Source organism: Phytophthora sojae (genome assembly GCF_000149755.1).
Source record: "Phytophthora sojae unplaced genomic scaffold PHYSOscaffold_9, whole genome shotgun sequence".
Lineage (NCBI taxonomy): Eukaryota > Oomycota > Peronosporomycetes > Peronosporales > Peronosporaceae > Phytophthora > Phytophthora sojae.
Genome location: NW_009258123.1, coordinates 2,578,485 through 2,600,649, shown reverse-complemented (window position 1 = coordinate 2,600,649; position 22,165 = coordinate 2,578,485). Strand labels below are relative to the sequence as shown.

General features: G+C 50.5%; 11 protein-coding genes across 11 annotated transcripts; 5 read left to right on the top strand and 6 right to left on the bottom strand.

Moving 5' to 3' along the window:
• Positions 1-62: 62 nt before the first annotated feature.
• Positions 63-2,038, top strand: PHYSODRAFT_521580 (hypothetical protein; the record flags this gene model as incomplete). Its single annotated transcript, XM_009536761.1, has 7 exons — positions 63-203; positions 308-840; positions 914-1,353; positions 1,436-1,525; positions 1,610-1,735; positions 1,807-1,841; positions 1,931-2,038. The coding sequence occupies 7 exons, from the start codon at positions 63-65 to the stop codon at positions 2,036-2,038; spliced, it is 1,473 nt and encodes a 490-aa protein (XP_009535056.1).
• A 248-nt stretch (positions 2,039-2,286) lies between these two features.
• PHYSODRAFT_521464 (hypothetical protein) lies at positions 2,287-3,006 on the top strand (the record flags this gene model as incomplete). The annotated part of the gene is made up of 1 exon (XM_009536760.1): positions 2,287-3,006. The coding sequence occupies one exon, from the start codon at positions 2,287-2,289 to the stop codon at positions 3,004-3,006; it is 720 nt and encodes a 239-aa protein (XP_009535055.1).
• Positions 3,007-3,192: 186 nt separating this feature from the next.
• PHYSODRAFT_305442 (hypothetical protein) lies at positions 3,193-5,295 on the bottom strand (the record flags this gene model as incomplete). Its single annotated transcript, XM_009536759.1, has 3 exons — positions 3,193-3,534; positions 3,600-3,916; positions 3,957-5,295. 3 exons carry the CDS (start codon positions 5,293-5,295, stop codon positions 3,193-3,195), a joined length of 1,998 nt encoding a protein of 665 aa, XP_009535054.1.
• Positions 5,296-6,653: 1,358 nt separating this feature from the next.
• Positions 6,654-6,959, bottom strand: PHYSODRAFT_256365 (hypothetical protein; the record flags this gene model as incomplete). Its single annotated transcript, XM_009536758.1, has 2 exons — positions 6,654-6,874; positions 6,908-6,959. The coding sequence occupies 2 exons, from the start codon at positions 6,957-6,959 to the stop codon at positions 6,654-6,656; spliced, it is 273 nt and encodes a 90-aa protein (XP_009535053.1).
• A 153-nt stretch (positions 6,960-7,112) lies between these two features.
• Positions 7,113-7,746, bottom strand: PHYSODRAFT_355845 (hypothetical protein). Its single transcript, XM_009536757.1, has one exon. The coding sequence runs from the start codon at positions 7,730-7,732 to the stop codon at positions 7,409-7,411; it is 324 nt and encodes a 107-aa protein (XP_009535052.1). The 5' UTR covers positions 7,733-7,746; the 3' UTR covers positions 7,113-7,408.
• A 255-nt stretch (positions 7,747-8,001) lies between these two features.
• Positions 8,002-9,152, bottom strand: PHYSODRAFT_522144 (hypothetical protein; the record flags this gene model as incomplete). Its single annotated transcript, XM_009536756.1, has 4 exons — positions 8,002-8,217; positions 8,438-8,513; positions 8,894-8,981; positions 9,059-9,152. Coding segments are annotated over 4 exons (474 nt in total), but the record flags the coding sequence as incomplete, so codon positions are not given.
• Positions 9,153-11,018: 1,866 nt separating this feature from the next.
• On the top strand, positions 11,019-13,122 carry PHYSODRAFT_338863 (hypothetical protein; the record flags this gene model as incomplete). The annotated part of the gene is made up of 4 exons (XM_009536755.1): positions 11,019-11,141; positions 11,219-11,302; positions 11,368-11,750; positions 12,840-13,122. 4 exons carry the CDS (start codon positions 11,019-11,021, stop codon positions 13,120-13,122), a joined length of 873 nt encoding a protein of 290 aa, XP_009535050.1.
• Positions 13,123-14,559: 1,437 nt separating this feature from the next.
• Positions 14,560-14,874, top strand: PHYSODRAFT_407329 (hypothetical protein; the record flags this gene model as incomplete). Its single annotated transcript, XM_009536754.1, has 1 exon — positions 14,560-14,874. A coding segment is annotated over one exon (315 nt), but the record flags the coding sequence as incomplete, so codon positions are not given.
• Positions 14,875-18,543: 3,669 nt separating this feature from the next.
• Positions 18,544-18,987, bottom strand: PHYSODRAFT_305440 (hypothetical protein; the record flags this gene model as incomplete). The annotated part of the gene is made up of 1 exon (XM_009536753.1): positions 18,544-18,987. The coding sequence occupies one exon, from the start codon at positions 18,985-18,987 to the stop codon at positions 18,544-18,546; it is 444 nt and encodes a 147-aa protein (XP_009535048.1).
• An 872-nt stretch (positions 18,988-19,859) lies between these two features.
• Positions 19,860-20,267, bottom strand: PHYSODRAFT_305439 (hypothetical protein; the record flags this gene model as incomplete). Its single annotated transcript, XM_009536752.1, has 1 exon — positions 19,860-20,267. The coding sequence occupies one exon, from the start codon at positions 20,265-20,267 to the stop codon at positions 19,860-19,862; it is 408 nt and encodes a 135-aa protein (XP_009535047.1).
• A 709-nt stretch (positions 20,268-20,976) lies between these two features.
• PHYSODRAFT_338862 (hypothetical protein) lies at positions 20,977-21,583 on the top strand (the record flags this gene model as incomplete). Its single annotated transcript, XM_009536751.1, has 2 exons — positions 20,977-21,423; positions 21,500-21,583. The coding sequence occupies 2 exons, from the start codon at positions 20,977-20,979 to the stop codon at positions 21,581-21,583; spliced, it is 531 nt and encodes a 176-aa protein (XP_009535046.1).
• Between the last annotated feature and the right edge of the window lie 582 nt (positions 21,584-22,165).

The window sequence follows — 22,165 nt, the reverse complement described above, 5'->3', positions numbered from 1 at the left end:
ATTTCAGCCACTCCGGTGCGAGACCACTGTTCTTCTTCCCACCAGAACGCAACGCCACCATCATGGAGCTGGATCGCGCGGACGAGGAGGTGTTGCTGGAGAAGGTGCCGCAGCAGCTCCCTGCAGGACGCCGCGACGAACGCAAGGACTATTTCTTCGCTGTGGCATTTGCCGCCAATCTGGCGGCCGTGAGCTTCATCGCGGTACGGTCTTGACCTGGAATTCTGTGTTGAAATCCCTAATCAGATGAGCACAAGCTCACTGCAATATTCTCGGCTTTATTGCATGTATTTGGCCTAATTGATAGCTCTTCTTCGGCCTCCCGAACGTGTCGAGCATCTACTTCACCGTCCACAATGAGGACGACTCGTCGCACGGCGTCAAGATCTTTCTCATCTTCCTGGCGACGTCGTGCATCGGCGGCGGCGTGTCGGCGCTGTGGCTGCAGGTGCTGCAGAACCACGCAGAGCGAGTCATCACCTGGACACTCAAGTTCAGCATTGTGGCCTTCATTGTGGCGTCGCTCGCAGCCTTCTACGACTCGGGAATGGCCGGCAAGGCCATCGGATTCCTGAATTTGTTCTTCGCGCTGACGATCGTCACGTACTACGCCTCCGTGCATCGATCGATCGCCTTCGCCGCGTCCAATTTGACTGCAGCGTCGCGAATCCTGCGGGTGTTTCCTGGAGTGATCAGCTCGGCGTACATGGCCTTATTGGCGCAAGGTGTTTGGGTCATCGTATGGGGTGTTGCGGTCGTCGGGGTACTCGCCAAGGCGGTGGGCCACCTCCATGACTCGAGCACTTTTGGCAACACGTGCTTCTTCTTCATGCTGCTGAGGTGCGTAGGACATCTAATACTACGACAGAGTTTGAAGCATCGAGGCACTAATGTATTTGATGTTATGTTGCAGCTTCTACTGGTTCATGCAAGTTGCGAAGAATGTGGTGCACTGCATTACTGCTGGAGCGGTGGGCGAGTGGTGGTTTGGTGCGCACGATGTGAACACAATCCAGCGAGCACAAACACGCGTGCTGACGACGTCTCTCGGATCGATCTGCATTGGATCACTCGTTGTTGCTGCGCTGAATGCACTGCACACCCTGTTGCTCTCGGCCCCGCGGCGGAAGGCCAGAGGCAGCGCTAATGCTTTTTTGGAGTTCCTGGTGAAGCTCGTCATGCGCAACATGCAGTACTTCAACAAGTACGCCTTTTGTCAGGTGGCGCTGTACGGCAAAGACTTTCGGCTAGCTGGATCGGACACCATGCAGCTCTTCCGCGACCGTGGCTGGTCGGCGTTGCTGAACGACTCGCTCATCTCGAGCGTGCTCGCGGTGGGATGTCTGGTTGTCGGTACGTTTGCTTGCTTCTTTGCTCGACATGCCTGACAGGTTGATTGACAAGTGATCCTGCGCGACGCTTCTATCTCCGACAGGCACGCTTTCTGGGGTCATCGGGTCGGCGTGGCTGTACCTGACGCTACGGTGCACGCCGGAGGAGCTGGCGGAGCACCCTGGAGAGTGCCGTACGTGGCTGCCGAATTTTGTCTTGAGAGCGTTGACTGTGGGCTCATGAGCGGTTGTTTGTGGTTTTGTCTGTCGCGTTGCAGAGACTTTCAACGTTGTGGTCATGACCTTCGTGGCGTGCGCTTCCATCGGCTACGCCATGTGCACGATCATGTCGTCGATCTTGGACTCCATCGTCGCTACGATCTTTGTCTGCTTCGCCGAGGTACGTTGCATGCATGCCGTGTCAACCTGTTGGCGGTGCTGGCGCGTACTGTGGCACTTCCGGGCTGGCGGTCAGTCAGCCAGACGCTGAATCCGACGAGGATACACCTGGTCGGAAACGGGCCACCCCAGCCGCTCGCCGCCGTTTCTCACCCCTCCTGGATGACTAACCGCGCACATGCCCGTGTTGCTTTGAGCAGGACCCAGCGGCATTGCAGCGGTCACACCCGGACGAGCACGCGCGCCTCGTTGAGGCCTGGAGCCGCCTGCAGCCGGACTTGCTGAGCTTCCCCACGCACATGGTGTAGGTTCGAAGGACATCCTTGTTAAAACAAAGAAGGGGTGCTACTGTACAAAGCATTCCGATGTCGTGATTGGTTGGCTGAATCTGATAATCCCACTTGATTGGTCGAGAGTTGGAATTTTTGATACGCGTCGCGACTTGCGCGACCTGCGCGACGAGCGCATCTTCTAATTTCCTTCCTGCACGTCGGGGTCATTCCCGGATTGACCGCAAAGCCTCAAGTCAAGTCGCTGGCAACGCAGTCAAGTTGGGATGGTGCAGCTCCTCCAGAGACGCGTGGTCGACGTGGTGACGCAGTCGCTGGTGGAGATCCAAGTGGATCGCAAGCCGTCGCCCACGCCGTTGGCCGTGCAAGTGTTGCGCTTCCGTCCCGAGGAAAAGGAGGCGGCCACGTCCCTCAAGAGGACGCGCTTCGTGTACGAGATTGAGACGTGCCACCAGGAGACCGGCGACATCTACCGCATGGAGCGCCGCTTCCGCGAGTTCAAGCGGCTGCGCGAGGCATTGCTGCTCGAATGTCGCGACTGCCCCGCGTGCCACCCGTTCTTCGAGCAGCTCAAGAAGTCGCGTCTACCTGCGCGGCAGATGGTCGTGCTGGACGTGAACAAGTACGGAGCCTCGCGCATGCTGGAGCTCACGCATTTCCTGCGGGACCTTGTGCGTCTGGTAGCGCAGGACGCTCACCACTGTCCTCGCCACGGCCTGGACATCGACAAGTCCGTGGGACTATTCCTCGGACTCGACTCAGTCAGCGAAGCTCTCGACAGCGTTGCAGAATCCACTCTAGCGATGCAAATGGGGCCACTCAAGACACGCCAGGATCGGATTGACTTCCGCGCAGCTTCCATGCCCGACATGCGCTTCTCGTCCTCGTCAGTGCGTCTGTCCGACAACTCGCTGCGGCGCATTCGGGCGCGAGGGTACTCGGAGGTTGGGAATATTCGCGTTCTACAGGCGACTCCACGAGGATAGTCATTTAATGTGTGTGTGTGCAGGTGTGCGAACGAAGACATTGTTTTGCATCATTGTTTTGCATCCAGAGCTATTTATGAATACGAATGTGATTGATTATTTTTATTTTTTTCCTAGTGAGGAGAGCACATGTATGCATTTGGGGTCAAGTTGTGCGTCGATGCGAACTTGTCCAGCGCTGGAGTATCAACTCGGTTGATTTTTCTCGACAAACTCTACCGCCGCTATCTTAACCTGGCCAATGTGAATTACCTGTGCTTGGGCTCCTTCCGCACCTCGTTGTTCGACCGAGAGTTTGAGCACTGTGCGTGGGAACTTGCCAGTATTCATCATGGCTTCGGCGAGCAAGGGGGCAGAGCTGTTGCCTTCAATAATGGACTTCCCGTGGCTGTGCGTCGTGGCAATCGCTAGGACCAACGCCACTAGTCCGCAACAACCTATGATCGAAAGGATTGCATTGGTGGATGGAATCGACACCTGCACAGGTCGTGGCTGTTCCCGGACAAATCCACAACGGATTAGCCAGTACTGGAGGATATCGTATGCACGACGCCAAACTGGAAAATGTAGTGCAGTCCCGCGGTGTAGCTCACTTGCAGACTTTCCTCCGCAAATAAGTGATTTTTGAGGGTGTTCTTTAGGAACGAATCTGCTTGCATGGAGCAAAACCTTTGGTTGTTGGTGTCGCTCAGGTATTGTTGAGCGGTTTGGTCGACCTTCACATAATTACGGGGTAGCAGCATAGGAAACGCTTTGTCGACTTGCACCAGCTTTCTCCAGACCAACGCGTCGGGGACCAAGTTTACCTCGTACGCGGAAAGAAGCTCCGAAAAATCATAGAGCTCGGTCGGGAAGCTGTTGGCGAGGAGTACTTTGCTTTGCTCTTTTAGGGAATCGGTGCTGAGTCGAGCTCCATAGCAAGTTGAACTCGTCCCCACTGATTCGCTTACCGAGAGACGAAAGAAGCCGTGGGCAATTGGAGCCTGACGTCCCACATATCACCGCCGCTTTGACGACAGGTTTGATCTCATTGGTTGTATCGAAAGTACCAAACATAGAATCATTGTATAGTAAGCAGCCGTCTGGGGCACACCGTTCAACAAGTGGGACGGTTTGGTTTGCATCTGCTGCGTTCAGGGTGCTGATTGGAATCGTCAACGTTAGCGGTACGTAGCTCAGAGAGTCAGCGAGTTGATGCACTTGATAGGAAGCCCCGACTTCATCCGCGATAATGTTCGGCACTTTGCCAACTAGGTCTTGCAGCATCATGGCTGCAGCTGGTATGAAGTTATCGCCAGCAAAAGCCATCAGATCACCCACCTCAAGTTCATCATCGTCTACTTCGGTTGTATCGCCCGCCCACTCGTCGATCGCTGCCGCTCGACTATCGCGCACAAAATCGTGGAAGCCGCGTTCTTTGAAACGGGAAGTTATACCCCATAGAGCCCTAAGATTACTGTACAACTCGATAAGAGCCATGACGTAGACTGTCCGAGCTGTTGCAAGATCAACAGGAAAACTAAAATCCTTCGTGCCGTCGATGCTAATGCCATCTCCGCTACCGCGAACGAGAAGCTCAAATGTCTCTTTCGGTTCAATAGCTGTAGGCAGGGAGTCAAATAGCCAATTGCTATCTTGATAATCAAATGCAACTTGTGGAAGATCGATCTGCAGCCCGAAACGCCTGACAGATCCCAGTACAATTTGACACGTGGCATTGAGGCTTTCGGCTGGGGCATATCGAGCACGCAAGATGGTGTTCAAGGCCGAGTTGTTTGGGGCCCTCTCGTCAAGCGATACGTTCCACGCAGAGTTGTCGTTGGGAGTACTGACCTGCGCTACTTGTAAATCTTCCGTCGCCATCCGCAAATACGTTCCTCCGGGAACTAGCTGGACATTCATCGAGGTCGGCCCGTTGCATATCAAAAACCCTAGCGCAGCCCCGATGAATGTCGGGGACATCCTCGCTAAAATGCTCGTGCCGGTTTTGCTTGTGAGCCATTTGGCACCCAGGCACAATATGCCAACAGCGAACAATGGCTGGATGGCAACCTCGATCACTTTATTGACGGCTGACGTGAAGTTGCTGAACCTCGAGTTGTACGCGTCCAGCAACTCCTTGCGGTCCGCATCGCTGAATTCGCTGACTTCGATGGAAAATAGATGGACGCCATTTCCGCTGAAGAATACGAGAATCAACCCAATAACTCCAACGACAAATGCTGCCACCGCGAAGATCCTGACACCGCGGAAGTTGACCCGTAATTGGTTGCTGGAGTGAGAGGTCATTCTGCCACCTACCCGAGCATCAGTATTCGGTTCCTCCGTGATTGTCGACGTCTCCCCCGAGATCGGTTAGACGTATTGCCTACCACCGGAAGGCATAGTTCTTGCTAGTGTTCACCGGAACGCACTTGTTGCCGATCAGGAAAACGAAGAAGCGGGCTTAGACAACTACTGCTTGCTTCTAAAAAGCGAAAATGGAGGTAGACTGGCGAGACGGTATTGTTGAAACTGAAGGCATCCTCGCACTTTTGCGCTTCGTCATCACAATCGCAGCCCCATGAAGGGAGACGACGACTACGTACATTTTGAGGCGTCAACTGCGTCAACGACAAAGCCGCAAGGAGCCAAAAGTCCCAATTGTCGCGGTCACAGTCGCATGAGACTGTGGGCTCTGGGACATCGAGGCTATACGTCGGTACATTCGCTGCACACAAAAATAAACTGCTCTCTCCAAAAATACATCAAGCAGCTCAACCTTTTGCTTTACCTTCGCTTGCACAATATGGATATCATTGGCACACCCGGGCGGGCGCGGGGGGGGGAACGTACACCGTTCACGCTATTTAGTCGTTCGCAAATAGTCGTGGTTCCGTACTTAGAACACTAGAACACTTTGAAACGTTAGTTTTCCCCCTCAAAAATCGTATACCACATTTAGTCAGGGTCCGACTAGATGGTGTAGTTCGTAAGAACCTTGCTTTGCTTTACTTTATTATAATAATCACATGTGATAGTTGAATGTTAGTTATTGCCGCTTGTAAATACTTTGTCCTCTAAAATAGACCACGCCTGTCTCTTACTATGAGCGGACACGAGATAGGCGAGGGCTGTTTTACCTTTGTGCTTTGGTGAAGGCCGCTTTTAGGCCCAGAAACTCGGTTTGGCCCGTCGAGAATGGCATTTCTGCGTTTCCAAGCCGCAGAAAAGCGTTTTGGTCGGGAAAACAGAGTCCGAAGCTTGCATGTTAGACCAGTACTGGCGATATAATATATTATATAAAGCAGACCTAGGTCTTAATTAAGAGTTGGCGGGATTAAAATCAAGATAATTGACGAGATAATAAGCATGCGTTGGCCAAAATATCTGCAAACGGCAATACACTGCATAATTACACTGTAAAATGCATAATGCATAAATAAAATAAAAATACATAATATGAAATATAAGAAATGATGGTATGATGGTAATTGTCGCACAAAAACAATGTTTCGTCGTGTCGGTTTATCATGTGAAAACCGACATGGCTTCAAAAAGGTCTACTGCTGCCACAGTGTATATCTGAGCAGGATGGAATTGTTCATCGTTATATTATTCGCGTAATGCTTGATATAACTTCTGCCTGGTACTAACATGCTATATGCCTAGACACCATACCCGTAAAGAAATTCCCCCGGGCGCTTCAAAGCGTACACGACGTCCATGCCGGTGAGTGTCTTCCGGTTGCCGTGCTCTGTGTAAGTCACCGTATCGCGAATCAAGTTGGCCAGGTAGACCCTCAGCACAGCTTGATGGTATACGAGTGCCGACATTCGGATGACGCCAGCGCGGCGAGCCAACCTCCGAATCGCAGGCCTAGTGATGCCTTAAATGTTGTCACGGAGAATCTTGCAATGACGCTTGGCACCACCTTGTCCGAGGCCTTGGGCCCCCTTGCCTCGTCCAGCCATGTACAGAGCAAATTGTGAAGTGTGTGTGAAGTGTAACAGTGATATGTGAATGTGGGGTTCGAGTTGCTTTTAGGTGGAGAAGGGCGCTGGATCATTATTAAGTTTCCGAGCCATTACAGTAGTGGGATGGCTCGTTGCGTCTTTTAGTGGGCCAGTGCCGTGATGGGCTACCTCAGCACTGTGAATGCGCATCCTTATACTGGCGCTTGGTTACTGTTGCTGGCTATAAGTCGAAGTTAAACCTTCTAGAGCAACCTTCAGCACACCCATGTACCGCAGTAGCTCCTTGTGATGTCGACGTGCAGCCTTCCGATCCGCCTTACGCAACCTGTGTAGCTGTAGTAGTTCCGGTGACGAAGTGGGTCCATCATAGTGCCCTTGTACGGCGACGCACTGTTCCAACCACAATAGCAGTTGCTCTCCCTCCGGAGCCGTCGGCCTTGCACGCTCTAGCGACGGTGCAGCGATAGTTTATGTCGATGCAAGGCCCCCAGGCGAAGGTTTCTGGCCTGATGCGGGCTCGATCGCGCCGCCCCTATCAGAGATTCTGCGCTGGTTAACCTGGTCCTGAACGCACATCGTGTAGCTCTAGCTAGATCGGTGCGCGTGTGCTTTGACGCTAAGCACATACTGCGAAACTTTCTCTTCAGACTCATGGCGTCCCTGTGCTTCTCCGTGGGATTCTCCGCGGTATTATACGCAGCAGTAACAGCTTCCCAGTCAGCACTCGTAGCTGGTAAGCTTGCTTGGATAATATTGAACAAGCTATGCATCTCGCTGGTGCTTTAGTTGGTAGACCCCTGGCGCTTTGTCATCTATCGACGTAGAAGGTGTTAGCGCGTGATCAGGTAGCTCTTCGTATAACTCGTTTAAGGGCGACGCACCTACACTGGACGCTGAGACTTCGGAAATGAATCCTCTGGACTCTGGTGGAAGGTCGCATAGCGTACCCATTTGGAGTTCGAATCAGATGTGCGCCGAATGGAATCAGATGCATTTTCATGTAACTACGGGGCTGCGGCTAGCCTATCACTACATCCATTTACAGATCGGTCTGCTCCCAGCTCAGCTGGCCCAGACGAGTCGTGAGTTGGCACTGCGTATCGTTGTAGAGCTGCAGGTTGGTGTACTCGTTAATGTCGACAATCGAACCAGGAGTTGGTAGCAGCTCGGAATCACACTCGAGGTTCCAGAGCGTCGCGGTCAGCGGAAGGAAGTCGATCTCTTGTCGGTTTGCTTCGTACGACGTCTTGAAAACCTACACGACAGCCGCAGTAGTATTGTGAATGTAACGGGGTTACACGAGAGTTACCCGAAGGGTTGCGAAGTGGGTATACACTGTCTAACCTAAACGAGTAGGAGAATCAGTACATGTCTTCAGAGCCACTGATTATGCATATGACTAGGGTTCACTATGCTAGATAGTGAACCGGATACATATACACCGTAGGCGGCTCTGCCGCAATAAAGGGAAATACATTCAGTTTGAGATTCACACAGTTAAGAGTTAAGGGTTGACTCTTGGAGTCCGTAAGGTGTACGGACTCGTACGTTCTGGTATTAGAACGGGCTATCTTAAGCTGAGACTCTGTGAGTCTGTTAAGCTTCCACTGACGCAAAGCTACGGCAGCCCCGCTGCAGTGAATTCCGGCCAAATTTGCCGAATCGGGTCGGTTTTGGGGCCCCTGTCCAACCGACCAATACAAACATGAAGTCATTTGCCGAATCGCCTGCCAACAAACATATGGTTCTATGCCCGCATGTCAAGCCCAATCCGTACTTAATAGGGAGTCAAGGGGGCATAGCCGGGCGACCATAGACAACCCAAGTGCTTTGTCGATTCACCGGCGGTTTGCCACGGTCGATTCAATCCGCCCCGATCGGAAAATTAGAGTAGAACTCACAATACATAGTTAGCAGCATAGATGCACAACTTCCACTGCCCATACGCGTGGTCCGAAATCCAGAGCAGCTTCATCCGGATCTGAAGCCTATTCGTTTGACCCTTGTTCCGCAAAATTGCTTGCAGACCTAAACAAACAAATGTATGCACGCGAGATAGTTAACCAGATGAATTGGTCGTCAGCCGTAAGCAATACCTCCGACTCTATCCACCACAACTGCGCCATGCTCCGCCTCGACAGCTCTCGTCGCCGGCAACTCTCGCATACGTTGATACGGTGTCAATTGCGATTTCGCCAGCAGTATTCTCACGGCTGGTAGGAGTCTCGGGAACGACTTCACGTCGCTTTAGTCCCCGCGTAGCTGCCTTCTCGGCCACCTTGACCGACTCGCGACGTGGCTTACCCACCATGATGACGATTTTGCAATGACGGTAAACGGGGATAGGCTCGGTGCATTGACGGGCTTATGCCACCTTGCTTATTAAGCGATTTTAAGTTGGCCTACAGAATGTAAGGCTCCCAGTGAACTGTACACCGTTCACCCTAATTAGTCGTGTGACCTAAATAGTCGTGCACCTTTGATAATCATTCCGCCGGTTTTGAAAAAGATTTTTAGTTTCACCTTAGATTGAGAAAAGAGACCGGATTCAGGTAGATCTCGGCAGTACGAGTTGCGTGGTATATTTTGTTGTTAGTAAATACAAATGATTTCCGAGAAAACTGGATGTCACAACAGGGTGAGGCGCCCTTCAGGTCGTACACGGTAAATAGTCATGGCACGTCTAATTGTACTGTATTGGTGCGCATCTAAAGATACGGGCTATTTTGGATTCAAGGTGGATTCGCTTCTTAAAAAGTGAGCCCGAGTCGACCAGGGACGCTACTAGCAGAAACGCAAAGCTTTGAGATGATGTTACAGCTTTTGTGTGGACATCACCAAGCATTAGATGTGTGCTATGCAAATTTTATACAGTTATGAAAGAACCTCACAGCATAAAGCTTTCGCTGGGCAATTGATGTTTGACGTTGTACCGCCACTAAGGGCTTAACCGGCACTCGTAACCTGGCTCTATCCATCGTGGCTGGCCATCGCCTGCATCGTTTTGTTCTAATATCAGCGAGCCAATAGGTACATATAGCTGTGTAGCCCGTCTTCACGAACGGCTCACTAATTTAACGGCGGAGCTAGACTGTATCATATATGTTAGTCACCAATCAAGATATATCCATGTACTCTATCCAGAAGTCACCAAGCATACTTATGTGTTGATCCAGACCTCGCTCATATATGTGTGTTATACAGATCTCTCCTCACGGTTCTTCTGGAAGATGTATTTACCAAGTTTATACATATCTCGCTTCACGGGTCTTCTGCTTCCCATTAGTGTTCCAGGCTTAATCCCGTATTTGGCTGAATGGGTATATGTTGTGGCTAACTAAATACCGGCGAGCCAATAGATACATATCGTGTGGCTCACTAAAATATCGGCTGACCAATAGGTACATATCGTAGCTATCTTCAAGGTACTGACTGAATGGTTTCACGTGCCTCTTCATGGTTGGCTCACTAATTTATCGGTGAGCCTCGCATGAACACTGCCTTTTGCTCTAGCGAATCTCATCAACCTGATAGCCTGCCCAGGCATATTGGCCATCAGGTGATAAATTCTTAGGGGGGGTCGTATTGGGCGCTGAATAAGCCAAGTATTGGCCACAAAACAGTTGTTTCGCTTCTACGACCGTAATTTAACGATATGTAGCGTAGTTCTGCTACATTGTGCCGCGTCGTGGCAATCGAATAGGGCTGATTTATCTACTCGCTAGTAAGGGTATGCGCTATTGGCGCGCAAATATTTCGGAGGGCCATTACACTCCATTGGCTCACTAATTTATCGGCGGGCCATCATGGAAGAATAGTGGTCCCACCAGGCGTGTCCGCCCGTACACCAGCGTCAGTAAGCACATGGTACATGTTGTCTCGAGTGAAACACACATTGTCCGGGGCTAAATAAGCTCGTGGCATGAAAGCATCAACCTCGGATATATATCTAACCCTGCTACCCCTAGGATAAGTCACGGATAGGCACGACTCGATCTTTATTTTCCAATTTGCTGCGACCCGACCACGCCACAACCTCGCCTACGACTCGCTGCGATGATCAACATTCGTCAGAAGTTTGCTTGCGACGGTCAAGTCACCTTCTACCGCGCTGTGCCCGAACACCAGGCGAATGCGTGGAGAACGATGGCCCGCCACGCTCGCGGGTGGTTCAGTGAAGTACTGGATGGTGTCGTGGAGGATATTGGCCGTGTCAAGTCGCCAGTGCCTGATGAAGAGGCTCGAACACGTTGCAGCGCTTCAATAAGACGTTCATCCCGGAATCGGAAGCCAACGACCGGAACTGGTTCAAGATGCGAGCTGGCTGGCGCGAACTCCCTGTGCGACGTGATTTTGATCCCGTGAGGCCAGACAACAATGACCCTCAGGACGTTGCGGCGGAAAGATCGTAGCTTTGGGCGACGTGCGCTTCTACGTCTACGGGTGGAACCACACCGTCGCACTGCGCTCCAACCGCACGGAAATCATGTTGCGCAAAGGCGACATTTTCGTCTATCGCGGCGACTTGAGTTTTGCCCCGGTTGGTTCGGAAACGAACAGCGTCTGCCTCCACCCATTCCTGGACACGCCGACATCGGACCGCTCGCCCGACCATCAGCCCGTTATCGTTCCCGCGTTGGATGACACTGTCTGCTCGGATGACCCGTTCTGCTTCATGTGGAACGGGACCTTCCGAGGCAGCGGAAAGCTTGCGATGCGTCGTCACTTGAACCGCTTCCACGGCTTCCGATTCCACCATGGTGCTTCTATAGAAGCCTATGCCGAAAGGTTGAGCGCTGGCAAACCCGACTTTTACCCCAGTGTTGTTCACTTAGTGTTTGAATTCCTGCTTTCTGTATGATTGGGTTGTTTAAGCTGGCACAATATATGATTATTGTCACATTCTAATACCATGGCTGTTTTTCGGTGAAAAACCGACATACATTGCACACCAGGAGCTTAGAGCAATAATACAAAAATATGGCCAGCTACGATGAACTCGATACCGTATAGAGGAAGGTGGGGCTTTGTTCACCTCCTCCTGCTCGCTTTGATTAACTTTCTTCCGCTGCGCCGCACCGAAGGCATCTTTGCTGACCTATCGCTTACATAGTGCCTTTGTTGTCATCCCAAGCAGGTAGTGGCAGGATGTCGAATCAAAATAGTGGATTGTATGCTAGGTTGACTAGAAAAGAAACGATTCATATTCAGCTGATACTGTTAACCAAAGAAACCCGTATTCCTAGGATGCATCTTCATAAACACGTCGTCTGGAGACCCAACCAAATTGCCAAGAAGGCATTTAATCTTGCTCTTCACTGGGTCGGCAACGATGCAGATCAAGCTGATATTGACTACATGTGTGCGGTAGATGCAGAGCGCAATTATCGTCGTGGACAACATCTACTGCGCTATTGTAGTGGGCCTACCTTGGCTCACTACTACGGCTTACACGTACGCGCACGTGTATGAGGAAGCGTAGATTTCTCTTACTTGAGTTGAGTATACTCGAGATCCACGAGTAAACTTTAAACAAGATAAATACTCCAAGTAGCGGGTTTTGTTAAACGATGAGAACCGCTATTTTGTTTTATGTTTCTGACTTCCTCTTAATGTAATATTCTAAACTAGGAATCTGCCAACGGCTGGTTCGCAGGATTCTGCTGACATGCAAGCCACTCATTGGCTAAAAGATGCTGCTTTCAGCCAATAGGAATCCTAAATGGGTATGGACCACCCGTCGTGGTGGTCGTAAATGTATGTAGCCATTGGTGTACTTTACACCAAGGTCGAGGAAGTGTTCAAACCTCTAACAGTCATCGCATCTGTTAGAGTAACAAGTGACTGTAGCCACTTGTGCGTGTACCCCCGTTGTAGCTATCTAGCAATCGACGAGGAAGTGGCTCAGCAAGAATTGGCGGCGCAAGAGGCAGGGGCAAGTGGTGGAGATTCCAGCGGAGCGGGTGACGACGCGGACGACTCCAGCTACGAGCCGTCGACCGCTGCTTCATCTCACGAATCATCTAGTTGCGCTTCACCTCCTGTGCGTCAAATGTCGAGATCCGATAAAATTCAGTCTTGTGAGGAAGACGACGGTGCTTCTCCCGATAGCGTGGACTATGAGAGTCGGAACGTCGCCCCCTGCATTTTGCACCCCTAGGACGCCCACTCAAGGTGGTTTACCGCTCCAAGCTCTGTCACTAACTGGCGAAAATGAATAATCGGCTTCGTTGCAGTTAAGCAGCGAATCGGAAGATAAAAAAGTTGGAGTAGGGAGTGCTGAGACTGGCGGCGATGAATCTGTAGAAGGTGGTGGCGAGATCGGCGGCGCTGAATCTGGAGAAGGAGGCGGGGCTTCTCTAGTAGTCACGCGCGATACAAGAAGATATGGCTACTCCTTTTTATTTGCAGCAGCACTCGTTGAACGCCACTCCGTCACAAACATCGCCTCTAATGTTTCTCCCTGCACCTTGTAAACCGTTGACGATACCGCACAAACTAACGGAAATTACTGTATACGTAGAGACAGCGAGCGCGGCACTCTTGTTACGAACCCTGGTAGTGCAATATTACACTTACCGAAGGCTTGTGCATCGAAAAATAAAGGAAATACGTTCGGATCAGAGCACCCATGCATTGCTACGGCCGACGTACCTCGGTCGATTCGCACTAATACCGCTGGTGGCGGGAAGCTTTGGACTTTAACTGTTATATTGGCAACACGGTCGTGTACCAAGCGAAACTCGGTATCGGGCTGGTAAATAATAGCTTCAAGCCGCCCCAAAGTACCATTCGCCACCATTTTTTGTGCACGTATATTCTGCGATACTTGAATCGGCATTCCAACGATAAAATCCAAGTATGGGGCCATTCTGCCAAATTTGTATCCGGTAAGCTCGTAACCACGGTTATTTCCGAGTGGCTAAGCCTTTTTAGTTTTCGCTTGAAGTTGGCCACGACACGAACGGGATACTCATTTTCAGGCAAATGCTTGGCTGCCGTTCGAATGAACAAATTGTTCAGAGCAGCTCGGGTCATTGTGATAGAGTGGATCCGCTAGAAATAGCAGGGATCCCACACTCACACACTGCGCCCAGACACCGACTAACGGAGGGGGTACTCCGATAACCGTAGGTTGCTGTGTGGCACACCTTGTGTACCCGTCGGCGGGCTGGATCTACTCTCTCGTTGACACGAGATGCCCAGCGGGTGAGCTTGAACATCCTTGGCGGGGTCTTGGGGAGATGTTGGGGTAGATCCGCAGTGGGGGTTCCTTCACGCGGGTCTGAGTAGGTTGGTCCTTGGTCTTGGCCGTAGATCTTGTGGGTCATTTCCCAAGTGTTGGCTACTGTCAACGTGCACGACACTCATGAAATTGAACTTTTGGGTGATGCTCTGTTCGAGCAGAACACGACATGGGTTCGCGCAGCTCAATAAGCAATTCGCGTGCGTGACGGACGTTTCAACAGCATTTCCCCTGAGCGAAAGACAATATTATGCTATAAAAGCAATCGCTAAAGCATTGATTTCGCGCTGGAAACAAGTCAAGACCTCGGGTTTCGAACACACTTCGTTTGAGGCAGCAATTCGAGAAGGGCAACTACTTCTCTTTCTTGGTGGCACTGGTAAAAGCCGAGTTATTGGTGCTGTTCAGGCTTTATGTGAAAGTTGGGACAGGCCGCATTGTGTTGTGAAAACAGCGATGACTGGAAACGCTAGCCAGCTTTTTACTGCAAATACAATACGAGAGAAGCGAGGGTCTGATGCTCTCATCAATCTCGAGCTACTTATAGTAGATGAAGTGTCAATGATGAAGAAGTACCAACTCGCCCAACTAGACATACCGATGCGTGTACCTGGCGTTGGTTTTGGCTGTGTTCACGTCATTCTGGTGGGAGACTTCCTCCAATTACCTCCGGTTGGTGGTAGGCCACTTTACGAAGATCCCGCAACGCGCATTGGTAACGCAAAGAACATTTGAATGGATAAATTTGCAACATACCAGCTGTGGTATTTGTTTAAAGACGTTATCGTTTTAAAAGAAAGTGTACGATTCCACAAGGATCCAGAATAGGGTCGTGATTGTCAGCAAGCGCACCGTGGAATTTGGACGAAAGAGTTTGTCAAAATTATCAACTCGCGCGTCGTGGGGTATTCCGACGCAATAACCAAAGCGATTGTCTCGCAAAAAGTTGGAAAAAATGTGACCCCGGATAACATGATGTGGTAAGAAGATCCGCTCAAGATCGGTCTTGATGGAACGGGACCTGCCCGTTGACCAGGTAATGGGATCCAGCAGTTGGTGACCATGCCCAGTCCCTCAGACGACGCCATAGTTGCTGGATGGAGGTACGGTTGCTGGATCAGGGCAGCTGAAGTGGGATCAGGTGCAAGTGGTGTGGTGCACACGGATCAAGTCATCTACATTAGCACCCCCTAGACTAGGTAGGAATCCGTACCAGTTTATTGGTACAGTGGCTATGTTGGATAAATTAGGCAGGAAGGAGAGCCAGTAGTGGATAGGATCCAAGTCGGATGGGAAGGCTGGATACAGGCTAACATAAATCAGAGTCGATTTTGCTTGCGAACCACACACTTGGTCCTTAGTATTGGGATTAGTATTGGCCTATACTTTAATCAAGTGATTCCGCCCCCCCCCGCACACGTGGCAGACCGCTGGATAGCTTGGTCAGCAGCTCGTGCCCTTCGGCCCTCGCCCCCCAACTTCCCCGCTAATAGGAGGCGGCAGGCAACGTAAAGGAAAAGGATACAACACTCCCAACAAGGCAACAACTCCGGATCTGGTATATTACTTATCGGATAGGATTGTCAGTGTTTCCGTCGCGAACCCACTTCTTCAAGAACACTACAGAAGGCACATCCTCCGGCCGCCATTCAGGACGCGTGGTATCCCTTATCGCTTGTGAAATGCTTTGAAGCATGCCATATTTCTCGAAAACATCTATAATATGTGCCACTTTGGAGTCCGGGGCAACCGAAGTCGGGCGGGCAGCAGGATGCAACGACGTGCTTTCTAAGACATCATCGCTATCACCTTCATCACCCCACATACCCGTATATTCATCATCTGACAGCTCGTTCTCACTCAAATCCCATTCGAGCGTCTGCTTCTCGTCGTGATAAAGGTCATTCCAATCGTCGGTACTGCTATTATCGAATTCAGAGTGATTATTACGGCAATTTGCTGTTTCAGCCGCCGCTTTATACTAACCGGCAGCCTTGCGCATACCGCTGTAATAGTCCTGCATATTGTCCATGATCGTTTGTACAAATTTGCCGCACGTAACTTTCCAGGTTTCAAATGTGGTTAACCATGCATCTTCGTTTTCGAAATCACAGTCTCCGATAATATCTTATAACGTGCGAAATGGCTTGAACAAAACGAGCGAGAGAATGGCGCGCTTACATAACGCCTCAGAGCGCTTTTCACTATCGGCCGACGGCACGCGAAACCCATGTATCTCAGGAACGACTTCTTGGTATCGTTCTCCTAGGCAGTGTGTGTTGCGAAGTGGGTGATCCCTCAGAAAAAATCAGCCTGGATCTCGCAGAGCTCTCTTTTTTCTTTCGAAAGTACCACATCGTAAATTCATACAGCTTTATGCTATGTAAACTGTTAGGTCGGTAGACGTAATCGTCGAGAAATGATACCACATGATTATTGGGTCTTGCGCGTCATCAGGTTCCCTTACCAAAATGCAGCAATATTCATCCACCTTCCTAAGCTGGCGCACGACATCGCCGAGCGAAAGTGCAGCATACAGATTACTTGAGTAGCAGCACGAACCCCGATAAAGATACAATGCCGCTAGCGGCCCAGCAATTTCTTGCCGATTGGTTATGTTGTAAATTAACGCCCCCCCCCCTCCGTTTCCGAGCCAAAATCGATATGTCTTGCACGCCCATAGTCATATGCTCGATCTGTTCTCGATCTTGACGTCGGTTTAGGACAGCCACAGCAACGGCTACTTGCGAATCCAACGGCTGCCGTTGCTTAGTGACATATTTACAGCATTAGTGGATTCGATCAACGATATCTCTACCGCCTATCAAAACTTGGATGTCATGGTTGCAGCGGAAAGTAGCCATAATCTCATATTTAAATACTCGTGCCCCAATTTCCGCCCTAGTTATACCGCATCGTGATCAAATGACGATTCCTCTGCCCAGTCCCGGGGAAAACGGTATCGGCAATACGTATCGTTCACGGTGGCTCTCGATTGTTTGAAGCAGCTACTTGTATGATTCCATAAGTGCTGGTTGAGCTGAACGACCAATGCGGAGATCATGTAATCTAGCAAAGATCGAGGTATTCGCCCATCAAACCAGGACGGTGGGGATATCTGAAACAACCATATAAGCTCGTCGTTCCGAAATGGGTCGTCATCCCCTTTGCAAAGTGTCATCCGCGCGCAATTTTGCATCCTTAATAGTCCCGATGTAATGTCACCGCGTTCATGTACACCTTTCCAACTGAGGCGACACATTTTGTAATTATCGATAATATTCATTAGCTCTCTTCATGGTATCACGGCATATAAACTCCCGTGTGGCCTGATTTTCCACTTCCTCAGCTGACCAAGCTCGCTCCCAGACTGGCCATGAGTCAGGACGGAACTTTAGTAAGGCAGAGCGCAAGAAATGCTGAGAACTGAACTGGAATCCACAGGAGCTACACTTCATTAGGGCAGGCTCGATTGATTTTGGCCGTGAACAAGTAGCTGGGGTTTTGGCGACAGAGTCTCGGCGACTACTGTCTGGAATTGGTAACTCAACAAGCTCCGAAAAGGGTGCCCCACACTCAGAGCATCCACATTTCTCGATTTGTACAGGTAAATCGTTCTTAACAATACCTCAAGTATATGAAGCCACTGCCTCGCGAAACCGATTGCCATTTGGCCCATCCATCAGGCGTTCAATTGCCGTCGAATTAGGCGGGCAATTATTGAGCCAGATTAATAAATGAATGTGCAGCGTTCCTCTTCCCTGTGTTTCCACCATCCTGAAGTATGCCTTCACATCACCAAACAACCCTCAAAATGACATTTGTTTCCTGGTGGTAGGATCAATACCCAGCGCGTACTTGATTAATGTGTTGACTTGCCTCGAGTAGAAGCGCAATCGTTTCCAAGATTTGCCGCTCGTAGCTCTGCTTTTCCCGGCAAGCGAGACTCTAGTACGTCAAACAGGGTTTAGTAGCGTAATGAGCAAGTACGACAGGGTTGTCAGTATTAGGAGTTAACGTGACGAACAAGGCTGGCTGACCAAATCGTGTCTGATAGGCAAAAAACCTGTTTTCGACACTGTGACCGCTCACTTCCAATTCCCCAATGCGACCTTGTCCCAATCTCGACCGTCTTCAAGAATGGTTGGGCGACATCGTTGCTCTCAGATCGCCATGGTAAACGCCCTTGTCGTCGTTGCTCATTTTTAGTAGTGCCCATCCTAGCTGCTCACTGGTCAGAATATCGTATCCATCGAGAACGCTTGGAAAGCGCTGACAACGAAAATGGCTTTGAATGTACATATTTCGCAACGAGATGCGGTCAAATGCAACCGGTTAAAAGATCTCGACCTCCGCAAATTGACGCTCACTTAGCATAGCATAATATTTCATGCACGCCAACACAGATTCTGGAACGTCTCGTACCTCGCCTGGGTGCCCACGCCCGAAGGGGAACAGATGTGGGAACATGCGTGCAAAATGATCACCCGCTACATCGTTTGCCATCGTGTCTGATCTTTGAATCTCAAATTTACGCTCATGTTGGCCCCCAACTTTCCCAGTGACTGGGTGTTCTTTTGCCATAACCGGCGATGATTCGTCCGAGAGGCCCATTCTGCGCTCAACGACGGCTGATTCCTCCCCCGCATCCACCACACAGAGTCTTCCAACGAAAAATCCATTTGCAATGGAAAACTTAGGTAGCTTGCCCAACTTAAGCGATTTATCGCACTCACCACAAACCGACAACCATGCTCGTGGCGTACTTGTGTCATCCATGTAACAATGTATTCCACGTGGCGAAACCATTACTCCTTCTAAAGCTGGCAAGTGGGGGGGGAGAGCGGTATTGGTATATAAGTTCATCGCAGAGATCATGCTTGTTCGAGACCTTCAGGCAACGCTTCATCTCATTCATGTACCGCCAGTCGAAATCGTCTACACGCTGGGTTTTATGGCACAGCACCAAACGGTCACACACTGTACAAACACATTCATCCAACTCTTCAGCGCCCAGCGCACTTTGAAGGCGCTTCATGCTTTCTGCTAATTTCTTATGGATTGGTGAGTTGTCAAATGTTTCATCCGTGGTCGTACTTGTCATATGTCGTGTACCGTGACGCGGCACCTGCATTCGGACGTCTACCCGACCTACACCACCGCTGTTCCCGCATCGACCTCCAATTTGTACTCTCTCTCTCCATGATTATGTCTAATCTCATGAACAGCGTCACCGGCAAAATGCTTCTCATATTGTCTTCCTTTTCTACGCCGTGCTAGGAATCGCCGTTGTGCAAGTCTAATCTGCTCGCGCCTTCTCTCTACAACAAGACGTTTGAGCAAGTCGTTCTCGTCATAGTCGGTCGGTTGGCTGTGATGGTACCGCCCGAAACAGCCTTGCCACAGCGGCTGGAATATCTGAGAGGCGGTACATTTGTCACTCGCATCCCGAGCCTTTTCCTCACTACCCCCGAAAACACCACGCTTTTAACGCTTGGGTTGCTCCTGTTGATAATGATCATCCCAGTCAGCGAGCAGATGAGTAGCATATATCTTTTGCCATTGTTCGCGCTGTCGTTTTGTTCTTGAGCTCGACATTTAACTTGCACTTCAGGTCCGCTTCTGGTTGAGCAAAACAAGATCTGATGATATCATTGAAGGTCGGACTGCGAAGTTTCCGGCGAGCGCAGCGAGAAGGAAACACGTTTTTCGGGTTCGCCCTGGCAAGCACCTCCATGTCCATGATGCTGACGATCAAGTACACAAGGAATGCGTGCAGGCGGCGTCGGGGAGAGATCGGCTGACAAAGATTCGAGGTCGACCACGGTGTCCACGAAACCGCTGCCCAAGATTAGCTCCACGGCGCTGCCAACGTCCTCACAGGAGGGTGGTTTTGTCCTTTTCGTCCCAGAATGGTCGCGAGGCAGTTGCTCTGGGTGCAAGCTTACACCCTCGGTAGAGTTTGTGAGGTCGGTAGTTTCAGAGTAGTTCATTCCATCTTCTGCCTCATCGAAGCAAGAGCCAAACGGCAGCAAGAACAAGTGCGCGCTCGCGGCCATGAACGGCTCGGCCAGCGCCAGCAAATTCGGCGCCCGCCGCACCACTCCCTGGGGCGACCTCTGTCTGCCTTGCTACACAAGACAACCAGAGGTTGGCCACGTTAACCGCGGAATGAACTTCTCTGGTTTCCTCACATGGATGTTTAGAAGGGCAAGAGGAAAGGCTTGGTTTCAACGAATGCCCCTCACACTGTATTGGTCCGCCCATATTTTTAACGACCACGAACTTGAATGCATGCCGTACCCTATTGGTCCGTTCACAGATTTAAGCGACCAGCCATCCCAGACCTAGGTTCTTAATGCAAGCAAGTGAATTTGAACCCAACAACGACAAGGCGACGCCGTAGCATTGGCGAAATCATAACTTTATCTCCAGCCTGGCCATTGCAGCCATGGCCGTTACTGAAGTAGTGCCAGTATAGAGGCTTTTATACTTTATTTGCCATGGTCAGATCCATATAGCAATGCAGACACCACATATTATCCATAAATCATAATATGCAGACAGTGTGAGACGCATCTAAGAACTGGCATTCATTATTACACAGCAGTGCACTGATAAAATATCATGCAATTCAATTACTTAGTCCGTCGGTACGATATCTCTCCCATTTCAGCCAATTTTCGAGAGGAACGAGGTCATGGATCCGTATCGGCGCCAAGTACCATTGTCCCCCACCCCCACGTTGTTGACAGGCTTACGCGCGAGATGCATCCTCTCACCGAGACGCGCTTTCCAGGGGCTGCAGAAGAAGGATGGAAAGCCTTGAAGTCGTATGCTGGTGGTCCCATGCAAGTCCCGCACCGCGACTTTAAGGTCAACGCCGCGGATCAATTCGACTTTTGGAATTATCACCAGGTGCCGGGCTCGACGCTCCTGGCACTACAGAATGGCACTAGGTTTCGAGGATTTGCGTGGAATCACATCGGAGCGGACTTGTCGGAGGAAACTATGATTGAGCTTAATCGAGGAGATGTGCTCGTGTTTCGTGGGGAGTTCATTTACAGTGGGGCCGCTTACGACAGGATGAACATTCGCATACGCTGCTACCTCGTACCACCTGAATACCACCACAACCCGAACACGACAGAAATCCTGGCAGTACTCGACCCCGAGGCAATGCGAGCTCCTGAGAACCAGTGCCCGACTTGTCAGGTTTCTCCATGGGCGGATGTATCTCGTCTTTTAGACGGCGACATAACCCATTGGAGGGATGCATATTTTCATGTAGGAGCGCAAGAGACTGAGGCAGACGTTGAGTAAAGCGGACGTGATTGAGGCGATACGAAGTGTAGGAACCCCACTCTTCAGATGACAAGGTTTGACATCTGAGGACCCAGTCTTTAGTAGTCGTTAGCTGATAGCTGAGTGACAATAATGATCCTCGATTCAAAAACAAAACAGTGCCCGACTTGTCACCACGTTTTCACGACGCGTGACGGCAAGCTGCGCCACAGCCGCCAACAGCACCATTTTTACCAGAATTAACGGCGTTGAACAAGTTGTGACACGATAATGGGCGGGTTTCAAGTTCCTTACGCCTTTAATTCATATTGTCAGTCTCCTAATCCTGCCATTAATTAAAACGTACTCTATTCCCCGCAATCTGTCTAGATTTTCACGTTGCGCACTACTCATCCAACCTAGGATAGCTACTCGTCAAGGTACTAAGCGATGTGCTCCAAGTGTAGCGGGAAACGTTGTTGATTGTGAGCTTCATCACCTGTACGAAAGTGAAACACACACGTCCATACCACTTTAACCTATGGCAGGTGTTGGAGGCCAGGATTATAGTAATGGACACGTCCATGACGATGTACAGGATTAATCCTGGACGAGCGATTCCTAACTAAAGTGAGTACCATCTGAGGAAGATTGGAGAAGATACGTTGAGGAT